The sequence below is a fragment of the Neolamprologus brichardi genome, chromosome 18 (assembly GCF_056152115.1).
Source record: "Neolamprologus brichardi isolate AB-2024 chromosome 18, ASM5615211v1, whole genome shotgun sequence".
In the NCBI taxonomy this organism is placed as follows: Eukaryota; Metazoa; Chordata; class Actinopteri; order Cichliformes; family Cichlidae; genus Neolamprologus; species Neolamprologus brichardi.
Genome location: NC_142121.1, coordinates 3,864,898 through 3,880,205, shown reverse-complemented (window position 1 = coordinate 3,880,205; position 15,308 = coordinate 3,864,898). Strand labels below are relative to the sequence as shown.

Sequence of the window (15,308 nt, the reverse complement as noted above, 5' to 3'; positions counted from 1 at the left end):
CCTGCTTGTGAGTTTTATTTCTTAGCTGTTTCTCTGACAGTTCTCAGGTATTCGGGCTTTGCTTGCAGCTTCAGGTTCAGTCTAAACACATTAAAACACACAACAATGAAGACTCAACACTTTATGTGCAAAAGGAATCACCCGAGTGACGAGTTTCAGCTGTTGAACAGGTGTTAACTGACTACTCACACCTGAAATCCATGACCGTCAATTTAAATCCATTTAAAACAAGAAAAATACAGATACACAGTTTGTCTTTATAATATAGTTTAATGGATCATAAACATTCACCTTAGCCGAGACTAAATATAGCTGACAAAATCCCAAATACTGTAAAAGTTCATTCTCAAAGCACAGCGCCACCAACAGGCCAAAGGCTGATTTGCAGACTGAAACACAGCGATCCACACTGTAAGAAATAAGGATCATTTCATCTGATTTCACACTGATTCACATGTATACATTCAGAATTTGTTCCTTTGCTTGAAGTTCAAATTAAATTTGAATTGTTTAAGGTGAAATTTTACAGTTTAACTTCCAGAGACTTAAAGTACGATGAAATACAATTTAAAAAAAAAAAGTGCTGTTACAAGAATTCCACATTTGAAAATAAGTGCAGTCTATAGAAATTACAAAACTATTTACATTAACAGTAACTCCATATTTAGTAGCTGCTCCACACAGAATGTAAAATTTGTCTTTAAATCTATTTAAATTATTTTCCTCCTCAGGATTTTTCTGTCTTTTACTCTAAATTTTATATTTAGAAGAACACCATTAAAAACATGAACTTTGTTTATTTAAAGCTGCACTGACTGATATTTGGCCAACAGGGGGCAGACACAGAGAAACAATCTCTGGAGTTGCATTTTTAGCTCTGTTTTGGTCTCCTCCACCACCTGGAAAATATAGATTTTTGACCATAAAGCCAAAACTAGGATTTAGAAGAAGCTAAATGGTGGAATTTACAACATTAAAAGCAAAACCTTTAACATTACAAAGATTTCATTGATCATTTGATCCACGGTTCTTATACAAAAAGTATTAAGCGCAGCTTTAAATTCAAAGTTGAGCAGAGCAGTATTAAAAATATCAGTACGACATATTGATTGCTGTTCATTGATAAAGTACATGTGGTAATACATCACCTGTAATGTTATCTTTAAACAAATTTGGCACTTGGATTAATTAACAATAATTCCTGATTTATGAAGACAGGGAGAGAGTTAACCACAAAAATTCAGTCACACCAGAGCTGAACACCTTGAAACTTTGGCTCCCTTAGTTGTGCTGGTAGCAATTAGCGATGAACGCTAAGTGCGTGATTAGCTAAAAAGGAGGACTACCATAGCTTATTAACTTTATAAACATTACAACTGTCTGTTCTCGAAACTAGCTAGTTTGTCTGTATCTAGTTATAGTTTTATTTACCTTTATCAATTATATAATATAAATTGTAAAAGAGGGCTGTTAGCTTTAGCATTTCCTGGCTGATAAGAGTACTAGCTGTTAGCTTAGCGTCTTTTAGGATTCACCGCAGTTATGCTGTTAACGTCCCACCAAGTCGAAAATAACTGTTGTAAACGTTATTGCAGGCATTAAAAAACCTTGAGATTTTGTTGAAAAGTGAAACATGAACTAAAAATTTGATGCCAACTTTGCTTTTACTCTTTATCCAGATTTTAACCAGATCTTAGACAAAAGTAAAACAACGTGGCTATTTTGGGGGCTGTTTTTGTTGGGTTTCTGTGCCTCATCTGGTGTGACTGTTTTAACCCTTCATGCTACAGATGCGATGCCGAGTTCACGTCACATGAGGAACGTTGTCAGTGGAAAAGATTCCAGTGTTTATGGCTTGCTAGCATTAGTGAAAAATTCACAGCCGGAGTCTTATTATAGCAATCTAGGTGTGGATCTACACCTTAGATTGGTGTTTAACTACTTTAACTAACAGACTAGATAATAGTCTGATCTCGATAGTTTTCAGGATTAGGTCTCAGTTTTCCAGTTATATCTAAAACCCAGATGTTCACGTACACGTTAGAATCACATTTCTATTAGCTAATGCAGCTCCCATGTGACATAACCCAGCATGATGAGGTTTGTTGTTTTCTTTTTTTATCCTAAAGGCTTCAAATGATCTGAACATGAAGAGTTAAACATTTCTCTGCTCCGCTAGTCAGTTTCCACAAACTTTATCACTCAAACATTTCGGCTTCACACCAGAGGAGCTGATTTGTGCTGCTGGAGGACCCAAAGCAGAGATCATCTCCTCCTTCTTCACTCTTGGCGTAGTTTGAGGCCCAAACATGATTTAATTTTTAAAAACTTTATAAGACAAAACATCTCGTAAAGCGCTACAGTACTTGGTTTTCTTACAAAGCTTCTACAGCGAGTATTTTGACTTTAAGAGATCTCTCCCAAATCCACAAACGTTCTCCCAGCTTATTGTTTCTTCCATTTTCTGGAATTATTGCTCCTTATAAAGGCAGATTTGCTTTTAAAAATAAGAGCTTTATATGTGTTTGTGTAACCAGGTCATAAATAACACATTTGACCTTCGACCTGTACGGATTACGTTTGTACCACATTAAAGTCTCCGAAGAATCAGACAAAAACAAACGCAGTGAAAGAAACCACTCAAAGGCAGAATGTTTGAACTTTATCTGCGTTTCTCACCTTTCTGTCTCCGTTCAACATCTGTCAGTGCGTTTCAACAGCATCTCAGGGTTCCCTTTATTATTATCAGCATGTGAGCACTGCTGGCTGATTGAAGGCACCTAACAGCGGAAGAGTTTTACCACAAAATGCTGCAGAGAATAACTATCTGAAAATAGCTCTTTAACATTAAATACACACAATTTTCAAGCGTTTACTGCAAATTAAATGTGAGAATTTTCCTTCTGTAACAACCTCACATGGTTTCTAGTGGCCAAGAGATCAGCAAATGCATAATGGACACTACTGTTACCTAAATAACCCAGATCAAATATATTTGGCCCGGATTCAGGCTAGATCCATCTTAAGTTCTGGACCGGATCTGTGCAACGGACCTGAGCTGGTGTCTTTTAGCACAACGGCCCAATACCGGTACGGATGCATTTTAATGATGTAAGCCAGATCCTGGAAATGTGTCTCTATGCTATGAGATGGTTCTTGTCCAAGGAAGGTTTGGAAGGCAGCAGATTCAAAGTGCTTCAGGAGGATTCAGGAGTTCTTGTGGAGGTCTGAGCAGGCATCCAAGGAACTTATTGGTTTATAAAAAGCCCAGAAGCCTCAATATTGTTCTCGACATTCTTCATCCAGCTAAAGATGTTCTAAACCCGGGGTGGGGAACTCCAGGCATCACGGGCCGGAGTCCTGCAGGATTTAGATGCGTCCTTGATCCAACACAGCTGATCTAATTGGCTAAATGACCTCCTCAACATGTCTTGAAGTTGTCCAGAGGCCTGCTAATGAACTAATCATTTGATTCAGGTTTGTTGACCCAGGGTGAAATCTGAAACCTGCAGGACACCGGCCCTTGAGGCTTGGAGTTGGACACCCCTGCTCAAAACAGTCCTGAGAAGATTCTTAAAGTAGATGATTGTTAGCTGTTTGAGAGTCCGGCAGAGAATTGAGAGGACCTTCTGGAGGTCTGTTTGCTTTAACGGCCTCTGCTGGTTTCATAAGCTCCCATTTATCTGACTGTGATCAATCAGGATGATTTACTGGACACTATGGCCCCGCCCACTGACCTGTCATCAAGCAATGTCAGCAAATTAAACCTGGCGATGATTTTATAGATGTAAGAAAGTATTTTGTACCAGTAAAATGATCAGGAATCCAGCTTTCACAATAAAATCTGAGCTGAACTTTAATGTGAAAATACTCACTGTGTTTGTGGGTATTTTATTTTGTAGTAAAACTCTTCGTTCTGTTTATTCTGGAGGGAAAAAATGGCACTTTTATAGCCTCCAGGTGATTTTTGTGCATTTGGTTTTTATAAAAAGTCACAGCTCTTATTTTTATTTATTTTTGCCCTTTAACCCTGAAAATGTTTTGCAGACATTAAACGTCCGACGTTTGGTCACTTTGGAACGCTCAAAAAAGCCAAGATCACCTACAAACCAAAGAAAGAAGACACTCCTAAAATACATCGGCTACATTTTGAGTTGATATGAATGTTTTTAGCTTTCTAAGCTGCTAAACTACTAACATGTGCCACTGAGCTCCAACACTTTAATAACAACTTTTTTTCATGGCTTAAATCTGACTAAAAGCACGAAGCAGCCTCCTGCTCTGCGTGTACATTTCAATGTAAAGATGACACATTTTTAAAAATGTGAATACAAAAACCTCTTTTAAGGAGTGATTTTTGTTTTAAAAGGAGAAATGTTTGCTCTAAAATGTTTTCTGGAGCTCAGATTATTTTGTGCACCTCACATGCAAACATAAAGTGAAATAATAGTCAGAATCTAACGTTTCTGCTGAGTCCCGTCCGACCTTTTCGCCTTCTCCTCCTTCAGGTTCTCCAGACGCGTTTCCTCACTCGTTTCTCGACGTGATGTCCTGAAACCGAATCAGTGGCAGCCGTTAAAACTCGTTTGTCTCCTCTGCGGCTCAAATGTGAGAAACCAAGTTTCTGATTTCAGACTCACCTCCGTCTTCGCCCTCCTCCACTCGCCCAGCGGGCCCGACTTTGTCAGGACTGAAAGAAACGAGAGCAGTGACGTGTTAAAATCACAAAAACAAAATCAGATTCGTGCTCTGCTGGCAGATTAAAAGTAGCTGCAGAGCAAAACTGCACCAGATTTACTTTTATTAGTTCATATTATAATCAATAGGATTCATTCGGTTTATTACAGGACAATGGTGTTTTTAAGACCCCAAAAGTAAGCGATGTAACCCAAACAACACTGTAATGATTTACCATAAGCTGGTTTTTATAACTGCTAGTATTAATATCGCTAACAAACTGCATTCGTCTCTCTGGATTTTGAACAAGTTGCAGTCGTTTCGGCTTTTTTTGGAAGACAAACTGATCATTTTATATAATAAAAAATAATACAGTTGTAGAGAAATGTAGTCGTCTGTCCTTTGCTTCAGTCTGTGGGACGCCTCTTATCAATCAGCTGATACATTTATTTACAAATTTTAAACACTTAAAGCTGGAGCTGGGCGATATAAGATTTTTTCATATCATTATATGTTTTTTTCATTTCAGGCGATAACGATATATCACGATATAAGTCAAATAACTATATTTGTAAGATTTAAATGTGCCGTTGCTCACAAGTAAAATGTGAAATAATCAGCAGCTTGTTTTGATTTAAATATTTATTTCCCATAATAAGTTCAACAGGGTAGATGTACTTAAGGAACATGAGACTGTTTCAGATAAATAAAGGCAAATATTGCAAACTACACAAAAGGCAGCCGCTAAAGCGTTTAAGTTTCAAAATAGAACAAACAAAACTACTAAATTGTCAATTCCACTTAGAAACAAAATATTAATTCTAAAAATAAATATTAGTTTGTTTTACAGAAGAACAGACAAAATTGACTAACTTTTGTCAATATCAAATAAACTGAGAACTAAAAGGAAATTCTCAATCTCTCCTTGTTGTATAGCTGAGCTTTTCAAACAGTTTTAACAGTTACTTTAGTCTGACAAAAGCCGAATGACGAATTAGCGCTTCCAGTCAGAGATTGAGCTTGCACCGGTTTATTGTATTTCCAGACTTGCTTTCGGCACAATTTACAGTGCGCGCTACTCTGTTTGACTTGAAATAGCCGAAATACCTTCACACTACCGAACTTCTGTGGCTCTACCGTTCGACAATCTCTCCGGCGTTGGAACCATCATCTGTTTTCTCTTCGGTAACCTTCAGTCACGTTCTCGGTTGATTTTTCTCTAGTCAGCACACTCATTTCCTCCATTACCCGGGCGGCACGGCGGCTGCTTCCCAAACAAATACACATGTGCGGCGCCGGCTTGGCACTTGTGCTGCATGTAACAAGTCACGTGACGTGACGCTGCGGCTGTGATTGGTTCGGCTCTGCGCTACTTAATTTGGATTGGCTGTTCTTTCTTTTTTTAAGAGGCCAAGAGAGATGAGGCCTATCGCAATAGTTTAATTTTTCTATCGAGAAAAAGTTATTTCGCAACACATATCGTTATCGTTCTGTCGCCCAGCTCTACTTAAAGCTGGTATTTGGGAAAAGAACGAAGGTCTGAAGCTGTAATTACCAGCTTGTCATAAACAAGTTAAATGTGAATATTTGAAGACTTTGTCTTTATAACCAGTTTAAGTTAAAAGGCCAAACTGGGCCAAACTGGTATCACTCGTGCTCCAACAGCAGTGGTTGAAACAAATAGTGAGCTGCAGTTTTCAAGCAGCATTTAAAAACAACTTTCTCATTAATTACAAAAAACAGCCAAAGCAGGGAGCTGGAAGTACAGCGGAAACATCCAAGTAAAGTAATGACTCTCACTGCCAGCAGAGGGAGACAAACGTCTTATTTCTGTTTAAAGACAGCCTGTAGTGATGAAGAGCGGCTCCATTCACACCAGTGTGACTGTAAAACAGGGATTTGCACTGAGGGCCAAATAAACTTCTGCAAACTGAATAATTCACGAGTCACAGCTGGACCTTTGACTGAGTTTCTGTTACCCGAAGACAAAAGATCTTTAATCTCTGAACAGGAATGTCGGTGATACTCACGCATACATGTTGTGATCATCATGAAGACGGTCGACGTGACAGTCGCACTCCACCACAGACACCTGCAAAACAACGGTCTTTGAACACATCGGCACTTCCACACAGAAAGATCACGCCGTTTCTGTAGGCGGGACAAAACATGGAGGCAGCTTCAGGTCTGAAACATGAAGCCAGTGTTGAGCGTATTCTTTTTAAAGGCCACCAGGGGGCGACACTTACTTAGAAAACTGTGGGAAAGCTGTGACCATGTTATAGGCTCAGTCACTAGTTTAAAAAGATGCATCTTATTTTGACACTTTTATTTTAAGGACATAAAATGGGATATTCTCATTGGTTGATGAGTGTGCAGCGCCCCTCACTCAGAAATAAGAGGAACAAACACGTTTTTAACTTTTATGCACTTTTTAGAACCCTTAATAAATAAATTGTGTTTCTGCTTCTATGATGCATTTAGCTGCTGCAGCTTTCTAAACTAAACTGAACGGACAGACGAGGCATTTTCAGATCCTCGATCGGCTTCAGGAAGATTTTCTGGGAGACTTAAAGAGATTTTCTTGGTTCATGCTGATCAAACAATCAAAGTGCTCTGAAAAAACTAAATTAGGAACTGAGGTCTCACCCCGAGTACAGAGCTGTGAAGATGAAGACGGTGAAGACGAGAAGGAGGAGGGCCTTCATCGTGAACCCTGAAACAGAAAGAAGAATAACAGGTGAGGCGAACAGAGGTCGAGCTTGTGGAGATCGTGGGTGTTCGTTTTGTGTCTTTGGTGGTTTCTGCAGATAAAAATCATCAAATGTTTTTCCTTCAGCATTAAAGTCGAGTGAGATGAGTGAAAACAGAGATTCAGACTGGATCTGAGCAGGCTGCTACGAGTCTCTGCAGGCCTCTGACGTCAGAGACCCTGCGGCTCACCTGTGGGCTCAGGTGACGCCTGACAGCAGCAGGTGTTGGTGTAGAAAGGTGAAGGAGGCGGGACTTCGGAGAGGCTGCCCAGCGACTGGGTGAAACGCTCCTTTGACTGACAGATCTCAGAGCAAATCTCCTCGTGGATCAGGAGATTTGGAGGCGGGGCTTCTTTGTCGGGAGGAGTCGGGACCTCAGTGGAGTCTGAAAGAAAAAAAAATCATTGTTCATTGTTGTCCAAGTTAACTTGAGCGTACTCGCCCTTTAAGCAGCCGGTTACCCACCGTACGTGAAGGCGCGGCTCTCCTCCAGCTCAGTGCTGTTGAACGGTGACCAGGACTCGTCCAGACAGGCCGGACCATCGGGGCTGCTCCTGGACCAGTCCAGGTCAACTTCCTGCTTCTGGTTCCAGTTGTTCCCTGTCCCGAAAACACCTCTGAAGACTTTCTCATCGAGCCACGACTGGCAGCTCTCCGTGACATCGCTCAGCAGGCGAACCAGCGAGCTGCGAGGTCGCCGCCTGCGCCGGAAAACCCTGAAGGAAAAATGAGTGTTCAGACACGTGTGTGGGTTTGAGGTCCTTCGGCATGTTCCGAGTTATTTTGAACTTTGTTTTTTGTCATTTTGAGAAATTTGTGTCTCTTTGCACAGAAAAGATGAACAAAATGACATAAAACAACATCAAAGTGAAACAAAGAAATCCACAAAGAGCTAAAGAACGAGACCCCCAACAAAAAACCTCAAACCCAACAAAGTGGGTTAAAGTGCAGAAAGTGACCAAAAGCAACTCGAGTGTGGAAACACTTCCTCGGAGAATGACCACAGCCTGACAAAAATAACCACAATGTGATTAGAAACAACAGGAAGTGACCAAATCTGAGCGCAGCGGCCCGCTCTGTCTGACTGCACACCAGGAAATAAACGTCAGGAACAACATTTAATCGAATTTTAAAGTAAAATAAGACTTTTAGTTGTTATTAAGAGATGAACTCTGCAAACACATCAAGGCTCCACCTGTGAACACAGAGTTCATGTAACAGAACAAAGACGCTTTTCTCATGTTGATGAAGTGTTCAATAACATGGGGTCTCCTAGCAACAGTGATCAATGACATCACACACCCTGGTCCCCGAGAGCAGCTGATGTCAGGTCTGAAGTATTTACAGCTTTAAAACCTACCCGACATGTGCCGAACGGCTCACTCTGATTGGCTGTTGGAGGTGAGCTCACCGCTTTAAAGAGGTGTGTGTGTGTTTAACAGCTGTCACACATTTGTACGACCACGAGATGTTATGTTCCTGTTGCTGATGTAAAATAATCCTGAGTGTGGACCAAAGGGAGGAAAATGTTATGGAACAAAGGTTTTTCCAAACTTTGTTAAGCGTTTGGCGAATGTCACAAAGCGTTTGGCGTCCGGTTCTCTCAGCTCTGTAATTGCAGCTGATGTCATCGATCATATTCTCCAAAAAAAACATGTAAAAAGACTTTTTCTCAGTCTTTGGTAACAAAAACGTTAGCAACATTAAACTTCTTGTGATGCTGTAAAATGCAGTAAACGCAGGCTGCATTTCTTGGTATAAACTCTCCTTTGGTTAATAAAATCAAACTAACTCTGAGGCAGAGTTTGAGCTAAACACAGTCCAGATTTCCACAATCCCAAAAAGCTGTTGGGACTGTTCATCCATGTGTTTCAATAAAGTTTAACATCCAGGTGTTCACAAAAAAGAAGATTTACGAGTTCAGCCAAGTTTGAGATAGCAGGAGGTTAGCTTGCTAGTTTGCATGTAAAGGCACAGCTCTGATTTCACTTTGGAGGTAAATAAAAACAGAAAACCAAACAACAGTGATGTTTGTAGCGTCCGTAAAGTTAGACGAGCTACTCTGTGGTAGCAGAGTCGGATCAATGAATAAAACCTGGTCACACAGGCCTAGAGACTGGTCTGCAACCGTTTGGCAACCACGATTCATAAAGAATAAAATCCCCAACCGGTTGTGAGTGGTTGCTGGAGGTTAATGACAGTCGCTGGGAAAATGGCTGTTAAAGCCCCAGTAACACAGACTGGTCAGTGACAACCTGGCAACCAACTGTTGTTAGGGAAAACGTGCATTCCCCTACTGGCTACGGTTGCTAGCATCTTGCTGCGGTTGTAGTTTGAATGAAAGTGACCGACTGTAGTGTTGCATTGTCTGTAAATACACTCCAACTACGAGCTGAGCGTTGGTAAAACTTCAAGAAGTGTGACACAAACAGGAAATTGAGATAGTTCGCTTTCAAAATAAAAGTCACAACTTTTACTTGTGCATAAACGTGGAACGAGCGAGCTCGCTGAAACAAAGTTTTTTCTGCTTCCAGATCTCAGGTAAAAACCGTCTAAATAAATGGCAGCCTCCTGGTCTACCTGCCGCTCTCACCTGTGCAGGTTCTCCTTGTAGGAGACGCTGGTTTTGCAGGGCGTCAGTGACACGTTGCCCTCGCCGTCCCAGGAGAAGCTGTCCTCGGTCACGTCATAGTATCCATTGGTGAGGAGGCGTGGCGAGCGGCGGCAGCAGCAGGGCTCGCTGCCGTGCGCTGAGGTGTAGCAGATGTAGGAGGAGTCGGGAGAGAGCAGAGACACGTCGAGGCTGCAGGAGAGAGACCAGCGAAGGCTTTTCAAACTCCTCCTGCTGAGACTTCACACGTTCATCAGAAACAGGAAATAAACGATGCTTTTACCTCTGACAGTGACTGTTCCTCAACCTTCGCTTGACTGGAGAACCTGAGCGGCAGAAAAGACCATCAGACACACACACACACACACACACACACACACACACACACACACACACACACACAGTGGTTTCTAAATACAGACGACTTTTATCAGCATGAAGAGGCACAGGGCATTCCTGGGTAAATCTGCTCAGAGGACTCGATGAAGATAAAAGCCGAGCAGGAATGTGACAGACGGGCAGCAAAGTGCTGCACGGAGCTCGTCTGAGGAGCTCAAATCAGATCTGTGGAGTCGCTAAAAGCTTTAGTTTGGTTTCTGATCGTTTTTCACATCCATAACAGTTCGAACAGTTCGAATAGGCACAAAGAAAATTTGCTACAATGTCGTAATAAAGTCCCAGAATAAAAATAAAGTGTTGGTGAACGTGGTCGGTGATGTCGGTGACGTACTTGTGACGGCGCCGGAGAAGAACAGAGCCATGTTTGTCTGCAGAGCGGCGTCCGAGGATCTGCGGAGCACATGAGAAACCAAACAGCTGTCGGTGAGAAACAGGCAGATGTTGTTCTAACAAATCTTTTCGATGAAAGGCCAAAACCAGCAGAGAGAGCGCCTCTCCAACCCTCCTGACCTCGGACCAGTCTCACACTGAACGCCGTCAGCTGACAGCTGCTCTTTCAGCGAGACACTGTTATTATTTTTATTGTGATTTAGTGAATTTATTCTGGTTTTACTCTATAGAGACACTTTTTACATCACGTTTTATTGGATCTTATTAAAAACGATACTTATTTTAACATTTATCAGATTTTTTTACTTTTTAAACTTCATATTATTACGTTAACTTTTCCCTTTTTTTGTGTTTATGCAAAACATATATATACTTACTTATTTTATGATATATGTTACAATAGTATTTATCATTTACTTTATCATTTTCTTCTTCTTTTTTTTAATTTTATTGATTTAAAAAAAATTATAGTGATTTTATTTGTATTAAAATTTTAACATAATTCACTTTATTAGATTTAACAGGAAACTGTTGTGATTCAGGGCTTTATAAATAAAACTGAATTGAATTGTTGTTTCTTTTTAACTGAGATCCTTTCTTCGTGTAATCTTTATTGAACTTTTATTTTATTGTATTTGTCTGAGCTACTCTGACTTGTGTTTATTGTTTTTACAGGAATTTCCAAACTTTTGGGATAAAAAAGCACATTTGATCTTTCCTCTGTCTCTATTTAAAGTTCCTGTTGTTGGGGTCTATTTTCAGCGGTGGATTAATCTGCACTCGGTGGTGTAGTGAGTATTTCTAGCTGCAGGATTTTGTGCGTGTGAGAGTCTGAGTAAACCACAGTGTGTTCATAAAGGAAGTTGTTGTTGTGTATCTGAGCTGGAGCTCACAGACATTTCTCAGACTTTTACACACAGTTTTTATTAGTCGACTCATTTTTTGCTGGTTTGACTCCCAACGAGAAGAAAAATCTAGAAAATCCAAAAGAAATCTTGTTTTTCTTTCTGTGACTTCAGCTCTTTAAAATCCTCCTCAGCAAGTCTGAGCACTCGAGGGATTAACTGGAGCTAATCTGAGCTAATCTAATCCAGACTGATCAGGATATTTATAACAGGCTGTTTTTAGGCCTTACCTTTAAAGTTGCTCTTTGTTCTCTGCAGCGCTTCTCTCACATCCTGCAGAGGCGCAGCCTGAGAGCAGACTGCAGAAAGAAAAACAGACGCTGTGACTCTGAGCTCACGCTTCCTGTTAACCCTTCGTCAGCTGACCGACACACACACACGCACACGTGCACACACGCAAACAGGAAACGAGTTTGTATACACTATCGTCTCTGTACGAGAGACAAAGAGCCGGTGAGTGTGATGGTTTAACAGGAAGCTCTGAGGGACGAAGGCTTCTGCACAAACTGAAGCACATCATCACATTTGGATCCCACATCGTGTTTCATGGACAACGAGCCTTCGTGGCAGGATGAGAAAAGAACACAACAAGAGACGAGGATGAAGGCCCGGGGGATCTGATGAAGAGGAGTCATCAGCAGGCCGAGTGATTTGAACACACAGACTGTTGGGCAGTGAACAGAGGCGCTCTGTGTCACAGCGAATAGATGAGGAGGAGCCTGGGGCTCGCCTTTCTCTGCTCCTCCTCAAGATTCAAAAGAAAACCCGTCTGGCGTCCGGTTAACGTCCACTCAGCAGCGAGACTCGATGATTCAGCTCTCCAAAAACAAAACAAGAGAAGGAAGCGGCGTGAGCTCGGAGGGAAGAAGAAACACTCCTCATCTGCTACACGTCAGCGCAAACATCCCAAAGATTTCTGATGTTTTTCAACTTTTTCTGTAAACCTGCAGATTATAATCTGAAGAGTTTATCACAGGGTGTCAAACTCTTCTCAGTCCATGATGCTAGCAGCCACATACAGCACAGCTGAGCACCTGTAAACCAATAAAAACAGGCCCCTCTGGACCGTTTAAACGGATTTAAAATGCTTCTGTCCATCCCTGAAACTGAGGAGGAAAAATATGTTTTTTAAAAATTTTACTCTGTTTTTTTCTGCGTTCGGTCAGTGTGATGTCACAAAGATTTTTCAGCCGTGGCGCCTTCGTGGCGCTTTAAGCGGTGCACATTGGGTAATGCCTGTGAGTAAAACAATAACCTGATGCTGCTTCAGCCTCTGAAGGATTTTAAACGTTCCTCCTGCACAGCTCTTGCACAGCTGCAAAGCTGCGAGTGGGCCGGGCTGCAGGCTCTGGTGGGCCTGCCGTGGGCCTCGGACTCTATGTTTATCCTCTGGACAGCAGCGTTTACATTTTATTATTTCTGTTGTTTACGACTTCTGCCTGACAGGAACAAAAACAGTCAAATAAAAGATTTTTCCTGTTCTGGGAAAAAGTAAAAATGACTTTTTTCCCCATGAGGCTTCAGTACAAACCGAGATAAAGACAGACTGTTTATGTCAAACTACATGATCCGATCTGGAAATATCTCGGAATAATGATTTGTGTTACGATCGATCCCTCTGGGTTTGTGTCAGGAAGGACAAAACGCTGCCAGATCAAACATGCGGCGGCTGCTGTGGCGAGCCGCGTGAGTAAAGGAGCATCTTTGATTTTCACGTCGTCCTTCCTGCTCTGCTGAGTTTAGACAGAGAAAACAAACACGGATGCATGTTTGTTTAAACAGAACAAGTCAAAAATAAATAATTATGTTTATTTCAGTTTATGTTGACTGAAAACAGGAGGAGAGGTTTGGACGACAGTCTGTGAACTCATGCACCTCTGAACTCTTTCTGGGATTTCTGTGTGATCAGAAAACTGCCTGCTGCAACTTTTTGCTGAAAGCGCAGATGTTTATTGAACTGCTTTCATCGTTTTTTAAGAACCAGAGAGATTTTTAATGAAAGAACATTTGATGGTCGCAGCTTTTCAGATGTGACTGTTTGTTTCTTTTCTTCTTTTTCACTTTGGAGTTTCAACTGTTTTCAATCAGGACAGTTATGAGTACATTCACTAAAAAAAGATGATTCTCTACATTTGACTTCTGTGAACGTTTTTCCTTCTTTTGTTTGATTTTACGTCGTATTTTGTGTTTCTGATATTTTCCTGTCGCTGCAGCAGCAGGTTGGTCTCTCCTGTAAAAGTGCTTCTGATGCATCATTTAAAATAATAATATATAATATTTACTTCATGGTGATCTAATAAAAGTAAATATTAACATTAGGGGCAGGAATAGCTCAGTAAGTAGAGTGGTGTCCCCATGATCGGAGGGCGAGGTTTCGATTCCCCTGAGGTACCCCTGAACAAGGTACCCCGAGCAGCCAATGGCTGCCCACTGCTTCACTAAGTGAGTGGGTTAAATGCAGAGAGGAATTTCTCCACGGGGATCAATAAAGTATACAAAAAAAGGCTTCAGCTGTTATGTGGATGTTCCTGTTTCTGTATTGAGACTAAAGATAATCTAAATTATTTAATAATAACTGAATCCCCCCTCTGTGCCCCCTTTATGGATTCTTCCCATCCCGTGTTTCCCAGCATGCCTTGCAGCAGCAGGCTGGTCTGTGCTGGAGCTGCTGATGTTGGAGGAAAACGCGTCAAAAACGGAAGAAACCATTTTCCACCTTCAGACACTCAGACTTCTTCAATTTGCTGTTTCAGCTCTAAAATCACTTTTCATGTGAATCTGAGGATTTTTGTTTAGTTTCGTTAATAACGAGGAACAACAATGAGCTCGAGCTTCATCACTGCTCGTCCTCATTGTTGAGTATTTCTGTGTCATATTCCTGTAACAATAACTTTGAGCTGTTCGGTTATTATTTAAGATTTTTTCACACTTTGCTGGTTTAAAATGATCCGAATTCTTCAGAATATCCTGTAAACACTTTGATCTCCGCGGTTTTCCCACGTGATCTGATCATTCATAAAATATCTGTGGTGTTATTTTACTCTGATACACATAATACTGAAAACGGAATTACAGTTTTTATTATCGTGTAAATAAAAAGAAATTATAAAAGAAGCTTTATAAACATAAACAAGTTTATTTTTATTTATTTTCTTTTAGGATGAAATTAAAGTTTGCATAAATATCCAGCCCGTTAAAAAACGGCTGTTTGAGTTTGTTTGTGTGTTTTAAGTCGGATCAGCAGCAGAAAACAGACAAAGAGAAACTAACGGGACTGAAGCTCAACTCACCGATCACTTTTCCTCCTTTTTTTGTCCAGAAAAATCTTCTTCCGGTCGCTGAACCTTTTTCGTTTTTCCTTTGCGTATTTTTTCTTCTAGACTTTCGCTTTGAAACCTTCACATTTCGTCTCCAGGAGGATAAAAACAAGTCTGCAGCTCGCAGCTGTCACTCTGCCTCGCCCACCCGCAGGAAGCAGCAGCTGCTGTCAAATTAAAACACGTATGGTTTTCAAAGTAAAAGCACCAAGCGAAACAAAAATATTTAAAGTAACTACGCAAAACTGATGATTAC

At 40.9% G+C, this 15,308-nt stretch overlaps 1 protein-coding gene across 1 annotated transcript; it reads right to left on the bottom strand.

The window, feature by feature from the left end:
* Positions 1-257: 257 nt before the first annotated feature.
* Positions 258-15,231, bottom strand: tmem71 (transmembrane protein 71). The gene is made up of 11 exons (XM_087832612.1): positions 15,026-15,231; positions 11,966-12,034; positions 10,772-10,830; positions 10,325-10,367; positions 10,024-10,233; positions 7,896-8,146; positions 7,621-7,815; positions 7,327-7,393; positions 6,708-6,769; positions 4,641-4,690; positions 258-4,551 (listed from the first exon to the last, which is right to left on the bottom strand). Exons 3-11 carry the CDS (start codon positions 10,800-10,802, stop codon positions 4,528-4,530), a joined length of 933 nt encoding a protein of 310 aa, XP_087688738.1. The 5' UTR covers positions 10,803-10,830; positions 11,966-12,034; positions 15,026-15,231; the 3' UTR covers positions 258-4,527.
* Between the last annotated feature and the right edge of the window lie 77 nt (positions 15,232-15,308).

Coding starts and splice junctions, on each gene's coding strand:
- tmem71 (XM_087832612.1), bottom strand. CDS start 10,802: ATGGCTCTGTTCTTCTCCGGCGCCGTCACAA. Junction 10,234..10,324: donor AGGAACAGTCACTGTCAGAG/GTAAAAGCATCG, acceptor TCTCTCCTGCAG/CCTCGACGTGTCTCTGCTCT. Junction 7,816..7,895: donor GAGCCGCGCCTTCACGTACG/GTGGGTAACCGG, acceptor TTTTTCTTTCAG/ACTCCACTGAGGTCCCGACT.